At 52.1% G+C, this 18,115-nt stretch overlaps 1 protein-coding gene across 1 annotated transcript in view; it reads left to right on the top strand.

Moving 5' to 3' along the window:
• SH3PXD2A (SH3 and PX domains 2A) overlaps nucleotides 1-18,115 on the top strand; it is a 235,373-nt gene that overhangs the window by 86,341 nt on the left and 130,917 nt on the right. The window contains 1 exon segment of the mRNA XM_035028500.1: nucleotides 2,440-2,515. Within this exon segment, the coding sequence (XP_034884391.1) occupies nucleotides 2,440-2,515 (76 nt within the window).

Genomic DNA, 18,115 nt, shown 5'->3' with positions numbered 1-18,115 from the left:
AGGACAGTAGATAAATAAACTATGGCCCATCCAAACATTGACATTCCATGTCACAATTAGGAGTGCTAATATGGAGGTATTCACTGACATAGAAAATTGTTCATTACATAGTGTAAGAGTATTGATGAGCTCATTTTATTTACATGCATGGACGAATGTCTGGAAAGGATATATACCCCAAAAACATTAATGTCACTTTTTCCAGGGGAAGAATTATGAGTGTTTCTTACTCTTTTTGTTCATCCACTGCTTCTGTAATTTCTGGCTTTCCCCTCAGAGAACATAAATTCTTATGTAATACAGAAATGAAATGTACAAAACAGAATATGGGTGAGGAAAATGGGAAAAGGTGAAGACGGGAGTGCTATTCTGCATTGAATTTGTTTGAAAATGCATTAATTAAAAAAAATATCCTAAGCACAAGTTCATAGTGTTTTGGCCCAGTGGGTATATTTACATGAAGCAGGCAGTTATTAAATGTTTGAGAGATGGACTTATAACATTAGGGTTTGAAAACTCATGAGCCAGCTTTTGTTAAATTTCAGTCTGTACTCAGGAAGTGAAAGTTAATAATGGTGCAGTCTCTGCCTTGTTTTGAAGCGAGTCTGACAATGACCCACCCTTCACGTGTGGGCTCTAAATAGCCTGTGCATGTTGGGTAATGATTGTGCAAGAGAGAACCCTAAAATCATGTGTTAGAGCTGGGTGGGTGGGTGCGTGGATGGGAATGCGTGCAGGTGCGCACACACCCGTGAAACCTAGCGCAGGACTACCTTTCACCACCTTCAATGCCAGCTAGGACTTTGGTCCCAGCCTCCATCCTAGGCTCCTACTTGGTCTCCCTGCTTCCACCCTCCGGCCCATTCACGATGCTGAAGCTAAGCCATCCTCCCCGTGATCTGGCCCACGTCTCGGATCTCACTGCCTGCACCTCAGCCCTTGCTCACTCTGCTCCACAGCAGCTACCCTGGCCTTTTCAAGCTCTTCTTGCACTTCCCATTTCCCTTGCTGGAACATTCTCTGCCCTCCTTGAGGCTTGCTTCCCCACCTCCTGTGGTCTCTGCTGAATTGCCATCTGATTCCTAAGTCCTTTCTCAGCATGCTGTACAAAGAAACAATCTCTGTTCTGCTCCAAAACCTTCCCCGACTTCGTTTTTCTTCATAGGTTTTTATCAATACATATTTATGTGTTTACTGTTTGTCCCCCTCCACTAGAATGTAAACTCCCTGAAAGCAGGGACTTTGTTGCTTTTCTTTCTTTTTTTTTTTAAAGATTTTATTTATTTATGAGAGAGAGAGAGAGAGAGAGAGAGCACATGAGTGGGGGGAGGGGCAGAGGCAGAGGGAGAAGCAGACTCCGCGCTCAGCAAGGAGCCCGATGCAGGGCTCCATCCCAGGACGCTGGGATCATGACCTGAGCTGAAGGCAGACGTTTAACTGACTGAGCCACCCAGGCACACCTGTTGCTTTACTGCCATTTTCTTGGTGTTCAGTGTTCCAAGTAGGTGCTCAATAAATATTTGAAGGAATGGACTTCAGATATCATGTGACTGATCTTCCTCATTTGACCAAGGAGGTGCCAGAAGCCCTATAGAGAAAGCTTCCACGCCTTGCCCAGGGTCACACAGCTGGGGCAGCAGGGCTAGATCCTGCCCTGTCCATTCTGCTCCTGCTTCTGCCTGTGGCTTGGAAGGGAGATTAACCACACACACAGGGGCCATGGCCTCGTCCATCCTGTCTCCGGCGTGTTTTTCCAGCTTATACAGAATCTCAGCCCAGAATAGCAGAAGGAAAAAATAGTTGTTCCTCCAAAACCCTGGAAACTCTTCCGATGGGTCTGTCCCTGGAAAAACAGCAGCAATCTCCGGGTGGGAAGGTAGGAAATGGAGGAGGGGTCTTACAGCAGTGGGCGCGGTGGGCTGGGTTTGGTTTTACAATTAAAATAACATCTGGGTCTGTTTCTGCAGAGCGGTTCTGGAAGGTGGGTGGTCTGTCTGAAGTATCAGGTGGGGCCTTCCCCTGTCCTGGCCCAGGAGGGTGTGAGACGGCCAGTGGCTAAAGGGCTTACCCAGCAGATGACGTGTGAAGGAAGGTGGGCCCAAAGAAAGTTCTGGAAACCCCACCTACGGAATGCCAGAAAGCCTGCTGGTCTCTCCCGAGGCCTCATGAGGGGGCATCTTCAGACACTCCCCACCCCGCCCCCGTGCCTCCACGCCTCCTTGAGATTGTTCAGACACCCCTTTGATGCGTCCAGAGTTCTGGCCTCCTCTCTCTCATGCCCCATGTGGTTTATTAATCATCTGTGAAATGAGGGGTTGAGGCGCCACTCATCCAGATGAGGGCAGTGGGCCCCTGAAGCAGTGGCGTGGAGTGGGGAAGGGACTCTGAGGGCTGTTCCAGTCTTCTGAATCCTATCCCTCTGTCTGTCTGGCTTCTCAGATGCAGCTTTTGGATAAGTTTCCCATTGAAGGTGGCCAGAAGGACCCCAAACAGAGAATCATCCCCTTCCTTCCAGGTAAGCTTTGGATGGCCCCACTATTGGGATGGGAGGCAACCTGGGGAGAAGCATTTCTTAGGCCAAGAAAAGGCTGGCTGCTGGAAATTCTGGGCAGGGTGGGCCTACGAATCTACATCCTAACAACTCCCCAGAGAAGGGGAAGCCCCTGACTGTGAAGGCCACTGCCCCCACAGGGGCCTCTCCCACCGTTCCCAGGCCACCTCTATTGGCCATGTAACTTCTAAGGAATTTCTTAGGCACTGGGACTTAGGCTTCCTCTTCACGGAAAGCACAGAGAGATCAAGTTCTTCTGTGAAAGGATGAAGAACTCCAGGATGAACTTTTCCCACTAATCCCACTGCAATCATAGACACCCTTAAATTGAGCATACTCCCCATGTCCGATTTTGGAGCCTCCTGGCCCATTACCCAGCCGAGGCTCCGAGAGCTTACGTGACACAGCCTGTGAGTTGGCAGGGTTAGGATTTGAACCCAGGTGTGTCTGGCAATAAGGGCCATTAACCACTACGCCATTTGGGAACATGTTTACAGCAATTGGTTATGTGTAATTTAGAGAAAAACTGCCCAGATGTGTCCTAATCTGCTATTGCTATGATGTTTTAAATTGGTGTACAGTTTATAGCTTACAAAGTGTTTTTTTGTTATCATATACAAATCTCCATGCTGAGGTGTGTATTCTAATTTCTGCTTGGGGGATGAAGATGTTGGAGTTCAGAGATATCAGGTAACCACTCATAAAAGTGGCCAATCTGAGGTGTGAACCTTGGTCTTCTGCTCCAGTCTGGGCTCTTAGCCCTGAACCTGTGGGTGATGCTGCCTCCTGGCTTCGGATCCTCTGCCTTTCCCCAGGCCATGGAGCTGGGCTGGGTCACAGTGGGCCTCACCCCCATTATTGCTGGGCCCCGGCAATGGCAATCAGTGGGACCTTTGCAAGAAACAGGGTCCTTGCCTCATTAACTCTCTGGCACACCTTCACCCCATGGTCAGCACCTGCTTGGTGACTTGCAAACACATATAGGGGCCCTGCCTTCAGAGAGTGGGTCCTCTCTGAAAGGTGCTCCTCACACACGCCCATCTGCTAAAGTGGGGAGAGACAAGAGCACACATTGTTGCCTGTTCTCTGAGTCTTATGCTAAAATTGGAGAGAATTACTTTAGTGACGAGGAAAAACTTCCATATCCCACAGTTTGGGCAAGATTGGAACCAGTCAGTGAGGGTATAGAGAATCTCACCCCTGTGCTTCTTCCATGAAGGCAGAGGACTACTTCTCCATCCCTGGCCTAGGACTTAATGTGGGGGGACTTTCATACCCTACCTGGCTTTGCACTGAGTCCTGAGGGAATTTGGAATGTCTAACACCCAGGTTTGTATGACCTTCGATGTTGCCCCAGTACAGTCCAGATGCTCTGCCCAGCAAGGGCTTGGGAGCCCAGCTGCGATGCTGTGGACACAAGTGTCCCAGAGCCAACATGAAGCCAGCATGGCGCCCTGGTATCAGGAGTGGACTTGGCCTTGGGGGCATGAAGGCTGCCTGTTACCTCGAGAATGATGGGCTTTTTCTCCCACTGGTGGCCAGTGCTCCAGGGAAATATCACCTTGTCATCATACGGACAGCGGGTATTTATGAGGGGCTCAGCCTGTGCCAGGCCTGGACTCAGTACCTGGGGCTGGGGGCTGGGATGGCCTGGTGAGCCAAGGGGGGATGTAGATTTGTTTCCTTCATCTAAGGAATCCTCAAGCTACTAGGAGAGATGAGAGTCAAGACCTACTGCCTAACCAGGGAATCAATGAAGGCAGGATGTGACCCTCTCTACCACAGTGCAGTTCTGAGTGTGTCTGGAGTGTGTCACTGTGGGCTGAGGAAGGCAGCAAAGACCTCCTGAAGGAGGGGCGCCTGGAGCTGACCTCCAAGGGCGGGAGGGCTTGGACCGTGCGGGGGAAGCACAAGGCTTGTGTCCTGCTATTACCAAAGCCCAGCGTCTGGGGAATCACGCTGCCTGGCTCCCCCCCCTGCAAAGTCTGGCTTTTATCAAGTGCGTTACCTTCTTTGTGCCTCAGTGTTCTCATCTGGAAAATAGGGATGATAATAGTATCTACTTCATGGGGCTGTTGCCGGGATAAAACGAATTAATCCATTACAGGGACTTAGAACTGTGGCTCGCCTCTAGCAGGACTTAAATAAATGTTAGCCCTTAAGGTGACCAATTCCTGACACGTGCCTAGTGTTTCACACAGCGCGCTCACACACGTACTCTCATTTGCTCCTCCCAGTGAGGTTATTATCCCCATTTTACTGGCTAGGAAACTGAGGCCAAGGGAGGCTAATAGACTTGCATGGGCCACACAGCCAGGAGGTGTAACCAGCACCAGAACCTCTGGCCAGGGCTTCCCATGAGCCATCTCAGGGGAGGATACCCCAACAGCTGCTGCAGGACTGGGGCCCTCTCTGAACTTCAGCTTCCTCTTATAGGCTTGTGGTGAGGATGAAAAGAATTCATGGGAAGCACTTTGCACAGTGCCCGTCCCATAGTAAGTGCTCAGTGAATGGCAGTTTTAATCAAGTCACCTGCCCCCACGCTGCCCCCAACTCCTGGGAAAGGCCAGCTCAGGACCCCCTCCAGCCCCAACGTGATGGGACCTGGGCACAGTGTGTGATACTATCGAGAGGAAGGAGGTTGACTGGCCCCCATCCCATCCAAAGGAAGTTTCCTTTCCCCTGTTTTGCTGTTTTTCTCCTCTCCCCACAGTGGGGTTTCCTCTCTGATGCTTCTCTCTTGCTCACTCACTTTCCAGGACTTCAGAGTGGGTGCTGCTGGCCATGTGGAATCCCACCCTGGGGGCTCCCAGGCCTGTTCCTGGTTTCCCTCTGCCCCCTAGAAACTTCCTAACCCTTTCATACTTTACTCACTCCCTCACTTGAACGGAAGGAAAATAGAAGCCAACAAGATCGGAACCAAGCTAGGGAGAGCCGCGTGGGCATGAGGGTTCCCAACCTGCCCTAAACCCGGGATCGAGGGGGAATCCCCCAGGAGGAGAGGAGAAGGGAGAATGGCAATGATGAATGTTTCCTATCTTAGGTCAGGTTCCCTAAAAGCAGAGCCTGAGATGAGGATTCTTACACAAGTGACTTGGGGGGCCGCTCTCAGGTGAACATCCTAAGGCAGTGAGAGAAGCAGGACAGGGCAGGGGAAGAAGCCCAGGGAGGGCTCCAGGTTGTCCCATGGTAGGAGACACCTTCAGTACTCCCCATAGGTCATCCTTTGTCTGGAAGCTGCCCCTCCCCCAGAGGGCATGCAGTGTGGGCTGAGGGCTGAGGGCCTGCCTTTGGAGAAGGGGCAGCCATGAGCCCCCAGCTCCAAACGCTCACAGCAGTGAGAGGTGGGAGCGTGTGCTGGTGAGGGGGTTCTGGGCCTCGGCCAACATCTACTGGGTTATCTAACACCAGTTAAGTCTCTGTTCCTACCTACCTGCCTCTGGGAAGGGTGGCTGAGGTCACCTGCCGATTCCCTTAGGCTCAGCCCTGGCGGCGTGACTCAGCAGCACCTGAGTCAGCTGCCTTCGCTCTTAGAAGCTTCAGGAGGGCTAGCAACCGGCCTCGGGAACAGCTCTGCCAGCCCTTTGCCTTGCCTGGAATTTTGGAGCAAGGAACACCCAAGGGGAGAAAGCAGAGAGCACCGATTATCTCCAGAAGGGTCTCAGTGTTAGCTTCAGAGGTGCCGGGATGTGATGAGCCTTACCGCGGCCTGGCATCTGGGGGATGTGTTTGGAGTATTACCCAGCTGCTTTGCTTTGGCCTGCCTGGCCACAGGCTTGGGCAGGGGGCTCACAGAAGTTTGACTGGCTGGTAGAAGTGATAGAGAAAAAGCAAAGGAACTAAGAGAAAAGAGGGAAACCAGGGCTTCATATGGTTACAAGCTCCCTCATCTGCCAGTCAAATCCTGGCCAAAAAAAAAAAAAAAAATCCCACATGTGAGCCATAAATCTTAGGATCTAGGACACAGACTTGCAGTATGTCTGGGTGGTGTCTGGCCTGAGTTCAGGGTCAGCCTGCCGGTTGGAAGAGTGGTGAGGGTCTGGGGCTTCTGTGGCCAAAGGCAGAGGGCCCATCCCAGAAGACTGAGGGTCCCGCAGGACGGCTGGAGTGGGGGTTGGGGCAAGGACAGCTGGGAGCAGGGTCAACAAGGTGAGGACAGAGAGCCAGTGCAAATGATCAGGCCAGTGGTCTGACATTTGCATATCAGTCGAATCCTGGATGAGGTTTGTAGGGGAACTGTCCTTAGTGAGGGCCCCCCCAACCCAGTTGTTTCCCCGGGTCTGAACCTGCTTTCTGGGCCTAGGGGTGAAGATCCACTATGCCCAGGCCCATCCGTGTGTTTGTGAGTCCTGCAGAGCCCACAGGAGGGACACGGAGGAGTTATGACCTTCATGTGGGACAGGTGCTTCTCTCCAGCAAGGCACCTCTGGAAGGAAAACCCAAGTGGTTTTCAGGCAGGAAGAGGCAGAGAATTATGCCAGGGGCTGATGCCCTAGGCGTCAGGGGGAGGAGAGAAGGGGAAGGTACTCCGTCCTGTCTCACGTTATGGGAGAGTGAGGCAGGTCCCCCCTGCTGTTTTTGCTGACCTTGGAGACAAGGCCCCTGTCTACTCCTCCCACATTTCTGTCACGGCGCCAGACACATAGTGGCTGTTTTATTAAGACCCCCTGGTTGATCACGAATTGGGCATTCTCCCTTAGGTATGAGCTCCCTTTTATTGAGCTCCTACTGTGTGTCTGGCCTCGTGCTGGACACTCTACAAACCTTTTCCCCAGGCCTCACTGCAGGGTCGGGGGCATTATCCCATTTGAGAGAGAAGTCAAGTCACTTTCCCCCACCCCTGGGCCAGTAAGTGGTGGATCCGGTGTCCTTTCTCCACGGCCTGCACCTCTCCCTGGGCAGGAAGGAATTACCCCCGCCAGCCTCAGCTAGAAGCTTTCCTCCACCCACCCTGTTGCCGCCGCATCCCCCAGGCGAGGGACCTGGGAGTTTCTGCCCGAGGACCCAGCAGCCCAGCGGTCTCTGCAGCTGCCATTGCTGTCTTGTGCTTTGGGAAAACACTGTGTGGGGCAGGGAGGTGCCCTGAGCCTCGTGGGGACTCAAGTGACCTGTGAGGGCTCTCATTCTATTGAGTGCCTCAGGTCACTGCAGCAGAGGAATTGATTTTTTTTTTTTTTTTCACTTAAACCGTTTAGTTTATCATTATTTTAATATGACCACAAACAGGATAGGCCCAAGGCTTTCAGAGCACTGTCTTCATTTAATTATGAGTCTAACGAGATCGAGATCGCCTGTTTGGTTCCCTACGTCACGGCATTTTTTTTTTTTTTTTACTTTTTATTTTGAAATAGGCTCCCAAGACATTGCAAAACGACTAGGCACTCTACATTCCTCCCCTCCCAGTTCCACCGCCACACTGCAGGGTAGGTGGTGGTGTTCCCGGTTCAAGGAGAAGTCAGATCACTTTCTGCCATCACAGAGCCACTGAGCCGGGCACCTGTTGGTCAACTTCTCCCAGTGGTAATGTCGACGGTGACTACAGGTCATGATCAAAGTCAGGAAACTGATATTGGCAAGAGTCAGTTACCTAAGCTACAGATCCGAGCAATTGACTTTTCTTGTAAGGGGTTAGTGAGTGTCAGTGGGCAGTGCTGTTCTTTCTGAAGGACACAGAGGTTAACAGTTGTCCCTGAGAAGCTCCACTCCCAGGCCTGACTTCTTGGCGTTTCCACCTCCAAGAGAAAAGCAGAGGTGAACCTTGTTTTACATGAAGGCCTATTCCTGACAACCCCTGCAAATTCAGTCCTGTGGGACAAATCACACCATCCTTTAGGGGTCCTAAATACGATTCTATTTAAGAGTCATGGGATCCATCCTTCTGCAAAGCAGAGCACTGCTTTTTTTGGTGTGTGGGGGGGGGATCTTCTTTCTGTGATTTTTATATGTTTTGGTAACTTGGGACTTCTTCTGAGCTTGCTGGACACAGGACAGATCTGGAGCATGGGGATTGGGCAGCAGCATTGACCTCAGGAGGAGCAGAAGAACAATGGTCAAGAACTGCGAAAGATCCAAGACTTTATCCTACCTATCAGCAAGCCAGCCAGTTAGCTTAGCCTGCTTCCGTGAGTGCCAGCAGAAAATAGGAGACTTCTGAGTCAGACAAAAGACTTTCTTAGGGCCCATTTGCACCAGTTCCCATTGCCTCCAAGTCCCCTGGGGGTGAGCCGTGGGCCCAGATGAATGGCGGTGGGTTACATTATAGGAGAGGAACCCAGACCTTAGGGAGACCACACCTCTTCCTGCGTGCAGGAAGCAAACCCACCCGGTTTGCTTTGGAGAGTCGCACTGTCTCTGTGTCCCAAGGCAATACGCAGACCTGCTGTTTACTCCAGAGCAGGATACTACCTCTCTCCTCTAAGCTGTTTCTTCACAAACACCTCTGAAAAGACAATTCAGAACAAAAGGCAGTCAGTGCCTTGTCGACAGGACATGGCAAGACATGCAAGAGAGCGGGGAGATTACTTCACCAGTGTATCTTTTGCTTTCTGGGGTCTCCTGCTTTTTGGAGGGGTGGACAGAAGTGATGTTCTTTAGGACAGCGGGCCAAGCACGGTGGGCTCCGCAGCCGCTCAGGGCAGCCTACTGTTTACATAGAACTTTCTGCCTTGTTTTAAAAGACTGTTGTGGAAAATCCATCTCCTGTTGCCCATCCTGGGATTGGAGGAGATTTCCTGTGTATCCTGAGTGTGTCAGTCCAAGGAGGCTCCCTGGGAGGAAATGGCCATTACAGAGTGAAGTAGACTGTGGAGCTAGCTGCTGATGTAAAAAGCAAACAACCGCGGCCAGGGACCGAGGCAGCTCAGAAGCCAGGCGGCGGAGCAGAAAGAGGGGAATTCACCCTGCAGAGGCTGCGAGGTTCCCTCCCGCTCACAGGCCGTCGGTGTCTCCGTGCTGACTGGGACTGGGCCTCTGGGCCTCTAGAAAGCCGCTTCATCCCAACAGCTGAGTCAGTCCCACCCATAGGCATTGGGGTTCCCGGTTGATGGGTCCCGGAGAAGCTGGATAGCTCAGGAAGCAAAGTGAACCATAACCGAAGTAGGTGCTGCCAGCCTCGTGACCTGGTGCGCTCGGAGGCGTGTATTTTTAGACAGCGGCATGCTCGGTTCCTTTGTATTAGCTCACCAGTTTACATACCGGCCCCTCCACAAAGAGGCGGTATGGAGCCACAGGGCAGGAGGGTGCTGGGTGAGTCGCAAGCACGGCGTCCGGGGCCTTCCCCCCCCTGCGCCCCCCAGGGCCCTGCGCGGCAGATCCGGTGTTTGTTCAAGCACAGAAGGAAGCAGGGGGAAGGGATGTCTTTGGCTAGAGCCGGTCCGTGGCTGCGGCGTGGGCCACAGCTGGCTCTCCCTCCCGGGGCTGGAGGCATTTCTGTGTGTCTGCACCAGGCGCCAGCCCGGGAGAGCCCTCCGCACAGGGCCTTGGAAGCCAGGAGGGAGGCAGCCGCTCGCAGCCCCCGAGGGAGAGTGCCCGAGAGGTCTCTGAGCCTCACTGATGACCTGAGTGGCAGGGAAAGACAGACCTTCTCCGTGATGGAGAAGGACAAATAGGGTCTGCTGGTAATGCCAGGGTTTTAAGAAGATCGACAAGATTATAGGCCTAAGAGGCGCTCTGTACTGTCCTCTAACCTCCCCTGGAAGTGCTGGGTCCTCTCTCGCTGTAATTACTGCCCCCACCCCAAAAGTCATTCTCTCACTCTGTAATCTGGGCTGGTGGTTCTTGGCGGCCTGCCGGTGGCCGCTAGTCCTGAACGCTGCGTGAAAGAGCTGCATTCGCTCATTCCTGCCGTTGGGATTTCTTGAGCACCTACTGTGTTCCAGGCCTAGCCAAAGACATCCCTTCCCCCTGCTTCCTTCTGTGCTTGAACAAACACCGGATCTGCTGTGCAGGGCCCTGGGGGGTGCAGGGCGAGGAAGGCCCCGGAGGCTGTGCTTGCGACTCACCCAGAACCCTCCTCACCTAGGCACTGGTGAAGGCGCTGAGGGCAAGGCAGACCGGGCCTCTGCCCTCACTCAGCAAGTTCACCTTCCAGTGGGGGGGGGGTGGGGGTCAGAAAGCAAAGAAATGAGCAATTTCCAATAGTGATAAAAGGGCCAGAAAGAAAAATAACCAGGTGTCGTGACTTGGGGCATGAGATTAGTGGCCAAAAAAGCCCTCTTTGCAGAGATGACACCGAGCTAGGCACGGGCAGATCAGGGCTTGGGGTGCCGGGCTGAGGGGACAGCAAGGTCAGTGACCTGAGTGCAACCGAAGGCGTGCATTTGAAGACCAGCAGGAGAATGAAGCCTGTGGGGGATGTGGGGGGCCGGAGTCAGCGCGGTGAGCCGGGCAGACAGGAGCTAAGGAGCGGAGAAGCTCCAAGGCGTGTCTCCTGCCGCACAGCTGCCCAGGAAGGAGAGGGCTCCACAAGCAGGCGTAAGCTGTGTGGCTCAGGCCCAGGCGCACGGCCTCCAGGGTTGGTGTCATCTGTCTAATGGGTTAATGACGGTTTGGGATGACGTTCCAAGCAGTTGCTGCAGAGCACGCGCCATGTGGGCCGAGAAGGAAGCCGGGCTGGGGCCTCGCCTCTGCCCCTCCTCCAGGCGGCCAGTAGGCTGCCCTCTGCCTGCCCTCCCGCCCTCTGCCCATTCAGCTCTGCCCGCCGCCTCTCCGCGCCCGTGGCACTTCTTGCTGCTTCTTGCTGCTTCTTGCCTGTGCTACCTGGGAGCTGTAAGGAGCTGGTTGCTGAGGAGTTGACGGCCCACCCAGGGGGCTGATCTGGGCTGAGAGGTGGGGAGGGGCCTGAGCAGCCCTGGCCCCGTCGCCATGATAACACAGCGGGCCGACAGCTTTGCAGGCTCTCCCGGAGCTGCCAGTTCTCACTGGGAATAAGGGGCCGTGCGGGGGAGGCAGCCACTCCAAGGCCCCTTTGACTTTCATAAGGAAATGTGGATCAGGTCCCTTGGCCATTCCCCTGTGTCACCCCCACATTTCAAGACCAGGGAGAGGGTCAGGTCACTTCATTACAACTTGTCTTCCTTGTCCAGAGGTAATTCTAGAAGGGAATCAAACTTCTAAATACCCACTCCAAACCCTCAGCCCTGAAGGGAGTGTCACCTCCCACCAGAGGCCTCTGATCTAAGCAGAAATGTGTATCTTTTCATGGTCTAGTCAGTCCGTTTCATTTCACCTGCAGGAAAATGTGCCCAGACCCGGGCATCCAGATGCTGGGTTCAGACGTAGCTCTTGCTAATCGCTGAGGCACAAAATTGAATTAAGTTAAACCAGAGCGATCAGGGATCGCCCTGCATGTTGGCAGAGTGACCAGACACCCGTGATTTCAGGTCGCTGTGACATTCCTGGTCTCTCCCCCTGAAAACAAATCTTTTCCTTAGCTGATGCCTAAATGTTCTTTCACAAGGGTTAGATCCTTTCAAGCCATGCTTCGAAGGGACTGCTGGGTCCCAGGAGCGGCACCGTCACTAAATACACATTCAAGTATGGATGACTGACAGGCCAGTGCCCTGATCCCAGGTGTGACAGGAGAGAGCAGGAGGGACACTGAGGCAGGAGAAGGAAGAAGGTTCTGGACCTCTGGGGCACGTGAGAAGCCTGGTCGATGAGGCTGTGCGAACTTTCGGCGTGGCTGCCAGGCCACGCGGAGGGGTGAGGATTTGTCCTGTGTACAGTGAGAAGCATCTGAAAGGTGTTAGGCTGAGGGGCCACGGGATTGGATTTCTGTTTTGAAAGGCTCCCTGAGCCGATGTGTCAGAGGCTGGAAGGACCCCCAGGGAGCAAGTGTGGAGTGGGAGGCCCGGGCAGAGAGGGGCGAGGCATGGTAAGAGATGAGGATGTCTTGGCCACAGCTGGACAATGGTGTGGAGAGGAGCTGGTCTGAGACCTGTTTTGGAGGAACAGCTGAGAGGACTTGCTGAAGGATGAAGGTGAGGGAGAGGTGGAGAATGAGGATGCCTATGGTTCTGTTGGGGGCAAGCCCAGCTGAGACAGCCGACCCAGCGTTTCCCAGCTCCGGCCCCAAACCCCCACCTTGGACTTCACCCCAGGGAGTGAAAGGGAATGATGTCCTCCCTCCTCCCTGAGATAGCTGAAGCCTTCGGCACAGTGAAAGATGCTTTGTGGCGGGGAATGCCTGCCACCAGCCTCCCTCCCCAGGAGCCTCCAGGCACTAAACACTCTGGTTTCTGGGTCTTGGACTCAGTAGGGGGATGAGGGGGGTCAGCGAGTGGTGGTGGAGGAGGGAGAACACTGAGGTCCATTGACAGGGAGCTCAGCGCCCCCCCCTTCAGAGGTGAGGGGCACTGGTGGCAGATCTCCACAGTGTCCCTGGCCTGACCCTTCCACTCTTCGCCAAGGTCACCCCAACTGGACCTAGGCCCAGGGATGGAGCCCCAAGCCGGAGCTCTTCCCTGGCAGGAACTGAGCTGGCCCTTGGAGGCTCCCCAGGCCCTTATGAACTGATGCACCATTCATCCAGAGGCTGCCTGGCTTCGAGCAGCACAGGCCCCCTGGGCCCTGCAAACACCTCCTCTCCTCCACCTCCACAGTTCCAAGGCCTGATGTCCAGTGAGGGGCCCCCAGAAGCCAGGCCGCCTGGCCTCCAGACCACAGTGGGCCTGAGGGACTGGCATGGCCTGAAGATGGAGTCTGTTCCCCTGAATGCACCTTTAGAAGGCAGGAGAGGAAGTGCGTGCAGTGAGGAGGGCTTGCCCAGCAGCACTAGCTCTTCTCTACCGTCCAGGGGGCAGGGGCTAAGGGAGAGGGGCTGCGCTTCTGCTCCTCCCCGGGCCAGAGCAGAAGGGCCTGATTTCACCCTAGCGAGAATGCAGCGGGGCCGATCCCCACGGACGCCGTGTGACTGCACAGCTCTGCCAGCCTTCGAGGCGCCCGGTGGTGCCGACAGACCTGAACCCGGCTTTGGGCTCAAACAGATCTGGGGTCACACCGGGGATTTCTACTTGGCACTAGTTGTCTGAACTTGAAACGGTGCTTTTTTCATGGCGGAGGCAGGTAGGCATTGCCTTTCAGCCCTGGGGGCCTTAGAGCCAGAGCAACCTGACTCGGATCCCTGCTCAGCCTCCCAATAGCTGCCTGACCTTCGCCAGCCTCACTCAGCATCTCCGCCCCTCCTCCTAACCCTCCTCTGTGTAAGTCTCCCCGGGGTTGCCCAGAGATCCAGTGAAATGTTATCTGTTAAGCACACAGCAAGCACTTAATACATGCTGGTGATTTGGTGACTGTTGGTATGGGGCTCGAGGCAAAAGGGGGAGCTCGCTCTCTCTGGGAGCCTTTCCAGGAGTGAGGTCTTGCATGCAGTCTTGCACATTTCAAGGTCTGCTGCTCAAAATTTGGTTCGCAGATGAGTCGCACGAACATCATCTGAGAGCCTGCTAGAAATGCGGGGTCTTGGCCCCACCCCGGACCCCCTAAATCACAGCCTGCAGTTTACTTACATGCACAGGAAAGTTTGAGAAGCACCGTTTGAAGGTCCAGGGAGGCCCTTCCGTAGGCTGTCTGACTCTGTCTTCAGGACTTCCTTGGTGTTGGGTCATGTTCAGTCCATCCATGTAATATAAACCACTGAACCTGCCTTGCTGAATCAGTTTCTGACCCACGCTTCACGCAGGTAACTTGGTAAGAGCTGGTTCGTTGGCCTCACATCCCTACGCAGACCTGAGTTGCCCACCTGTTTCTGGCACCCTGTGGGAGGGGGGCATAAGTCACGGCACAGCCTCTGTCCCCCACCCCCCAACACCCACACACACCAGCCTAACCAGGAGGATGCTCGGGCCCCAGCCACACTCCCTCATCAGCTGTAAGCCAGGACATTCTTTCTTTCTCCCTGTTCTTCCAAGATGGGGTGAAGTTTGGGGCCAAGGAGATTGCAAAGGTTTTTATTTCAGAAGTCTCTCTGAATTGGAGGTGGGAGAGGCCGGCCTGCGAATATTCTGTGGTTTTGAAGATAGCATAGCACGAGTATGTCTAAAGTCTGTGTGTCCAGTTGCATTGCACAGTTAGGAGGGGGACAGGCTTGGGTCTCTTTTAAGGAGTCTCTGGCAAAAGGGTTAAGACCAAAAAACAAAAAAAAAAACCCCAAAAACAAAAAAGCCCTCAATTTTTAAAAAGGAGCATCTTTTGCTCTTCTGTATAAAACGACTATTGCAAACCTAAGCTTCAAAATAAGGGAGCCAAGAGAGGAGGGTTGAGATGAGCCAGCGACTGGTAACTTGGTGCCTTCTCTGCTTGGCACAGTGTTTACTCTTAGCTGCTTCTTTCTGATCTCAAAGATGAATTTACACCTTTAATAGTTGGTAATCAGTGAAGATGGCTTAAGTAAGGTCTATGGGGTCGGCAGAGCTGTTCTCTCTTACTAGCAAGTGGCCCGATATCCAACTTTTTGCGGATTTGGCTATAGAGGAAAAGTTGCCAACAGCTTCCGGGGAAACCGTGTGAGGCTTGGAACTTTTAACAGATTAAACAATTGTAAAGGAAAGACTCCTCCCTAAGCATTATAGCTATCATTTAAGTACATACTCTTGCCAGTACTGTGCAAAGGGTCTCGTGTGCTTAGATCGCCCCATTTGCTGACAGTAGCCCCACTTTACAAATGACTTGCCCAGGGGCACCTGGGTGGCTCAGTTGGTTAAGCGACTGCCTTCGGCTCAGGTCATGATCCTGGAGTCCCGGGATCGAGTCCCGCATCGGGCTCCCTGCTCAGCGGGGCGTCTGCCTCTCCCTCTGACTCTCCCCCTCTCATGCTCTCTATCACTGTCTCTCTCAATAAATAAATAAAAATCTTAAAACAAACAAACAAACAAACAAACAAATGACTTGCCCAGGGCCACTCAGCTAGTAAGTGGCAGAGCTGGGATTCAAACCCAAGTCCTTCTACTTCTAAGCCCAGGCTCTTGAACACTGTTCTCTATGCCCTGGCTGTGCTTGCTGCAGAGTAAGACTGACCAAAGATGGACTGCCTGGAGATTAACAGGTGAGGGTTGGTGTATGAAATGGTGGGTGGTGTACCAGAGTGTTTGCATTTATTTAAACTTCGTTTCAAGTTTTGTATGTTTTTTAAATTATATCGGTTAGAGGTTTATCAATGTTGTCCTTTTTTTGATACTTAATAAAGTATCACATTCTTACAGTTAAGGGCTTGTCTAGTTAACACTATTTTCTGTTACCTTTCACTTGACCTACCCAAGGTGAGCCAGCCACCTAGTGGCCAATGCTGGAATTGCAGGTATAGTGGCCAGAAGGGAATAATGACTTCAGAAGGCAGGCTTTGTAAACACACACCTATAAAGTGACCATGTAACAACAGTCATCACAATTGCCTAAACCAAAGCTCAACAAGTGACTAAAAAAGAGGAAGAAAGAAATCCCACTTTACCTTTGATTTTCTATGTGGCCGTAAAACCAGAAAGTTTTCATTTGGGACACCAAAGAGAACCTTAGGAAACATCACATGGTTTTACTTGTTCATTCCTAAAACTCAGTGTGAGAGGAATTCTGAGCCTACTGTGCTGTCCCCAGTTTCTTTCACTGTGCCTGACAGTTCTTCCTCCAACACCTGTGCATTGTAGTAGAATTCAGTGTATTCATTCAGATGCCTCATTCAGGACCTCAGATGAGAAGAGGTCCTAGCTCTCTCTGAGGCTGAGTTGCCGCATCTGGGAAATACTAGGATTGGACTTGATACTGACTAGGTTTCCTCATAGTCCCAATATTTGGTGTTCTAATAGCTTTTAAGACCAAAGGAATAAATGCCTAATGATGAAATATCATACCAAAGGTAAAACATTTTGGGGAAACACAGGTCTTGTAGGCCCACCTCAAATCCCACTGCATTGGCTGCCTCTGTATAAGGCCAGCTTTGTGCCCTTCCCCCCACCCCCCATTTCCTTTGGAAAGTGCAGAAAGCCCCCTTGTCTTGAATGCTTCCTTGCAGAGGGCTCCTGCTGAAAGACTGCACACACAGCCAAGACTTTGACCTTCACCTTTGCCCCTGACTTACTTGGTGAGAAAGAGTTTTTATCCTCCTCTCTCTAGGTTTTGGGGGGTTGGGGGGAATCTAGCTAGGGTTAGCAAGAATTCAATGAAAATATAAATAGAAATGTGGTCTATAAATAACACTGCCCCCAAAATATCTGGAGGCATGAATACCGGCAGGCAGCAGACGGTCACAAATCATGACGGCCACAAATCATGACGGCCTGGACAGTGAGTGAGCCTTGTTCATTTGATTTGGGATCTCTCAGGATACTTTAGATTTGCCAATGGGGCCCTAGAGAAACCCTCTGTCTTTCTGGGCTCTAGAAATGCCTTCCTTGTTTGCTGCCCTCACACCCATCTTCTGCCAGACCTGCTTTGTGAACAGATACAGTGGGGCAAAGTAATGCAGCCTGGAATCAGACCTACCTTTTAGTCTCAGCACTGGGTGACTTGGGGAAATTCAGAAGATATCTCTGGGCTTCACCTTTTCCTCTGGGGTCATGGGGATTTAAAAACTGGAGTTTTGACTTTTTTTTTTTTTTTTAAGAGAAAGAGAGCGAGAGAGGTGTGGGCAGGGGCAGAGGGAGAGGGAGAGAGAGAATCTTAAGCAGGCTCCACGCCCAGGATGGAGCCCAGTGTGGGGCTCGATCTCACACCCCTGAGATCATGACCTGAGCCAAAATCAAGAGTCAGATGCTTAACCAAATGAGCCACGCAGGTGCCCTAAAAACTGGAGTTTTATAAAACAGGAACCATGCCTTATTTCATCTTAGTTAAGAGGGTGGAGTCTAGTGCCAGATTGCCTGGCTTCCAATCCCTGTTTTGCCCCCTACTAGCTGTTTGACCTTGGGAAAGTGACTTAACCTCTGTGTACTTCAATTTCCTTGTAAAATGGGAAGAATAATGGCATCTACTTTGTGCAGCTGTTGTAAGGACTAAGTGAGTTAATATTTTCAAAGGGTTTAAGCCAGTGTCTGACACATAGTGAACATATATAAATGTTTATTAAATAAAGAAACAAATCCATAGATCCCCTGTGCCTGGAGTATTACCTGGCACATAGCAGCTGCTCACAAATGTGTCCAGTGAAAGACTGAATGGGTAAGGGTAATGTAATAAGATTGTTCTTATTGAGTTCTTTCTAAGCCTAGAATGCTATAAAATGAAAGTGGGGTTTTTATTCTTACCTACTGGGGAGACAGGAGTTCAGTATACTTCCTCTTTGTCCTCATCCATCGTTTCTGCCTTATACACACTGAATTTTGTTTGCCCGGGAGGAATGCCTGGCGCTGATGCATCTTGGTGGGTAGAAAGCATGCTCATTCTGATGCAGTTTTCTGCAGCAGCACCAGCCTCTCTACATAGCCTCATCCCCCATATCCTTTTTAGCATTACATCCACATTTTGCTTAGTGCCAACAGAGTTCTTTGCAAGCCAAGCTAGCTGTTACATAGACAAGTAATTGTGTAGCATTTTGCTAGGTGTGCACTGTAAATATAAATAAGAGAAAAAAACCAG

The sequence above is a fragment of the Mirounga leonina genome, unplaced genomic scaffold, assembly GCF_011800145.1.
Source record: "Mirounga leonina isolate KUSES-001 unplaced genomic scaffold, KU_Mleo_1.0 Mir_114, whole genome shotgun sequence".
NCBI lineage: Eukaryota > Metazoa > Chordata > Mammalia > Carnivora > Phocidae > Mirounga > Mirounga leonina.
Note: the sequence above shows the minus strand (reverse complement) of the source record. Positions and strands in the feature narration are given on the sequence as shown.